Raw genomic sequence first — 2,500 nt, 5'->3', positions numbered from 1 at the left:
AGAAGGAGAAATGTCAACTTTATGCCTCTGTCTTAAAAACTGGAACCCAGGCAGGTTGTTAAAACATTCAGTAACATGAGACTATAGGACTCATTTTGTAGAATGTTCATTCTTGATTACCAAAAAAGCATATTTTCTTTGTGGGCTTCGAAATCCTAGGGCACCATGAACAGGAATATCCTGATATCTCTAAATGGTCTTTATGATAGCAGAGTATTATTCCCACGACTTGGGTATGATTGTTTTTCTTCCTTATAGAACCAGGTGGAAAAAGCTATATCTATTTTTTCTCAAATCATGAAGCCAGAGAGCATAATCTGCACTAACTTAAAGGTAAGTGACTTCTTTAAGGTTTAAAGTAAGGCTTGAAATGTTCTAAAATGATGACTAGAGGTTTTTGTTTGTATACAATGGCTTTTGATCTCCGAAAGGCTTAATTCAGTTCATTTATTGAGCTCTGTATGAAAGTTACAATATAGCCCCGTGATAAGAGTGAACATGGTCTGTTCTTCCAGAAGTTTGTAAATAGGTGGGAAAATATAACTAATGTAAATATAACTAAATGCCGTAGATAGAACAAATGCTACAGAAGGCTGTAGAAGTAGAGAGAAGGAAGATAGACTCTCCAGTCTCTTTACTAAGACTTGAGAGGAACCTGTGTGCTAATTGCTTCCTATCCATGCTACCTAACTTATAGAGTAAATACACCTATGATGCATAAAATAGTGCCTGACATGGTAAGCATTTCATAAATGTTAGCTATTTTCATTCTAATGCTGCCAGCCTGCTATGGCTCATCAGCCCCAGTGAGCAGCGAGTCACCTATGCCTTCCTGTCCCAGGACTGGGTGCCTAAGTAGAAACCACAGGTCACAGCCGGTAGGTCAGCCTGAAAAGTTCACAGGCTTGGGCAGTTCTGGGAGGCCAAGGTGGGAAAGGTCCCGAGTCCAGAAGTTCAAGTCATCTGAGCCAATACCAGTAAGCCAAGCAGACTAGGAAGCTTGGTCTTCCAGCGGATGCCGTACATATTTTATCTTCTCTGCTTGTTACTGAACATGGACAGCTCTGGATATCCCAAGTCTGTAACTGCTTCTGAGAGAGAGCGTGGCCTGCAGATGCCCTCATTTCATGATTGGACAGAAGTGGAATTGCTAGGATTTCAATTTATGACATCACGTAGGAGAGGACTATAGTCTGGTGAGAGGGGTTTTATGAGGACCATTAGTAGCTTTTCCTAGAGTGGAAGTGAGGTTCTGGGGATCAAGAAAGATTGGTGGCGAGACACTGAAGAGAGTGAGATAGACAGGGTTTTAATATAATTTAGCCAAGGTACCATGCTAGATACTTTACATTTGTTGGTTCATTTTATACAACTCTGTCAGAACAGTATGTCTCCATATTATAGATGTGGTAAACGAAATTTCAAACGGTAAGTCAAGTACCCAGGTTCTCACAGTTAATTAAATAACAGAGTCAGAGTTTTAACACAAACAAATGGTTTCCCCACCACTCCACCCCAACCTACAGAGATGTGGGTTGTGAGTTGTATCTCTTTTTTTGAGGATTGGGAGTAGCTGTTCCTCTTGAATAATGAAAACATAGGACTGGATACCAAAAATCGAATCTGCTATTAGTGCACCCTTAGATTTAGATACCTCATCTATTTCAATCCTTGGCTATCTCTCACAGTTGTTAGGAGAATCTGGTAATGATTTTTTTTTCTAAATGAGAAAATGCTTTAGTGAAAATAAAACAGCCTGCTGAGAGTGAAGCTGTCCACTCATGGGAGGAGGAGAAATCCACAGCATGGTGGGAAGTGCACCCCTGAGCCAGGCTAGCTGGAACAGCTCCCTTCTCTAAGAGCTGGAAAGGAAAGGCAGCTGATTAATGTGGTGGAATGGGCATATTTCAGGCAAGGACTGTATGAGCAACCTTGAGTTGATCTTGAATATGAATCATTCTCTCCATTAATTGGGTCACAGAATTATCTATTGTCAGAAAACTTGAAGATACTTTTGTTTAAAAATTCTCACTCAGGAAATTCCTCTAAATGTCAAATCTAAATTTGTCATATTTTAATATAAGCCTGTTTCATCTCCCTCAGGAATGATGAAAAAGAGATGGTTGCTGTTCTCATGTTTAATAATCTTTCAGATTCTGGGTCTCTGTTATTAGAAAAGGTTTTTTTTTGTTTTTGTTTTTGTTTTTGTTTTTACAAAAATGATTCAATGGGCCCTAGCTTCTCCAAGGCTGAGTCACCTTCTTGGAATCCTTAAGGGCAATTTGTTAATTATTAAAAAATGGAAACCTGACGAATAGGCTGCGTATGGAGTCTGTTCCATCAGTATTAGCAGAAATAAATGAAGTATTTTCCTGATCTACTTTAAAAATTAATGCCTTATACTAAAATCTTTTTCTGCTGCCAATTGGAATTTGAACTTACCCAGTTATTCCCCCTCAATTTTCTTTTCATTGAAATTTCTCCTGCTGCCAATATGACC

General features: G+C 39.0%; 1 protein-coding gene across 2 annotated transcripts in view; it reads left to right on the top strand.

The window, feature by feature from the left end:
• The window catches only part of PTCD2 (pentatricopeptide repeat domain 2), a 32,926-nt gene that overhangs the window by 19,460 nt on the left and 10,966 nt on the right, over window positions 1–2,500 (top strand). Inside the window, exon 8 of one of the 2 annotated variants that reach the window (XM_023538134.1) lies at window positions 259–333. The exons of the other annotated variant lie outside the window; for it this stretch is intronic. Coding sequence (XP_023393902.1) covers window positions 259–333 — 75 coding nt within the window. The remainder of the gene's footprint in view (window positions 1–258; window positions 334–2,500) is intronic. 2 annotated transcript variants of the gene reach the window in all.

This window comes from Pteropus vampyrus, unplaced genomic scaffold, assembly GCF_000151845.1.
Source record: "Pteropus vampyrus isolate Shadow unplaced genomic scaffold, Pvam_2.0 Scaffold213, whole genome shotgun sequence".
Classification (NCBI taxonomy): Eukaryota; Metazoa; Chordata; class Mammalia; order Chiroptera; family Pteropodidae; genus Pteropus; species Pteropus vampyrus.
The sequence above is the reverse complement of the archived record's forward strand: the minus strand, read 5'-3'. Positions and strand labels throughout refer to the sequence as shown.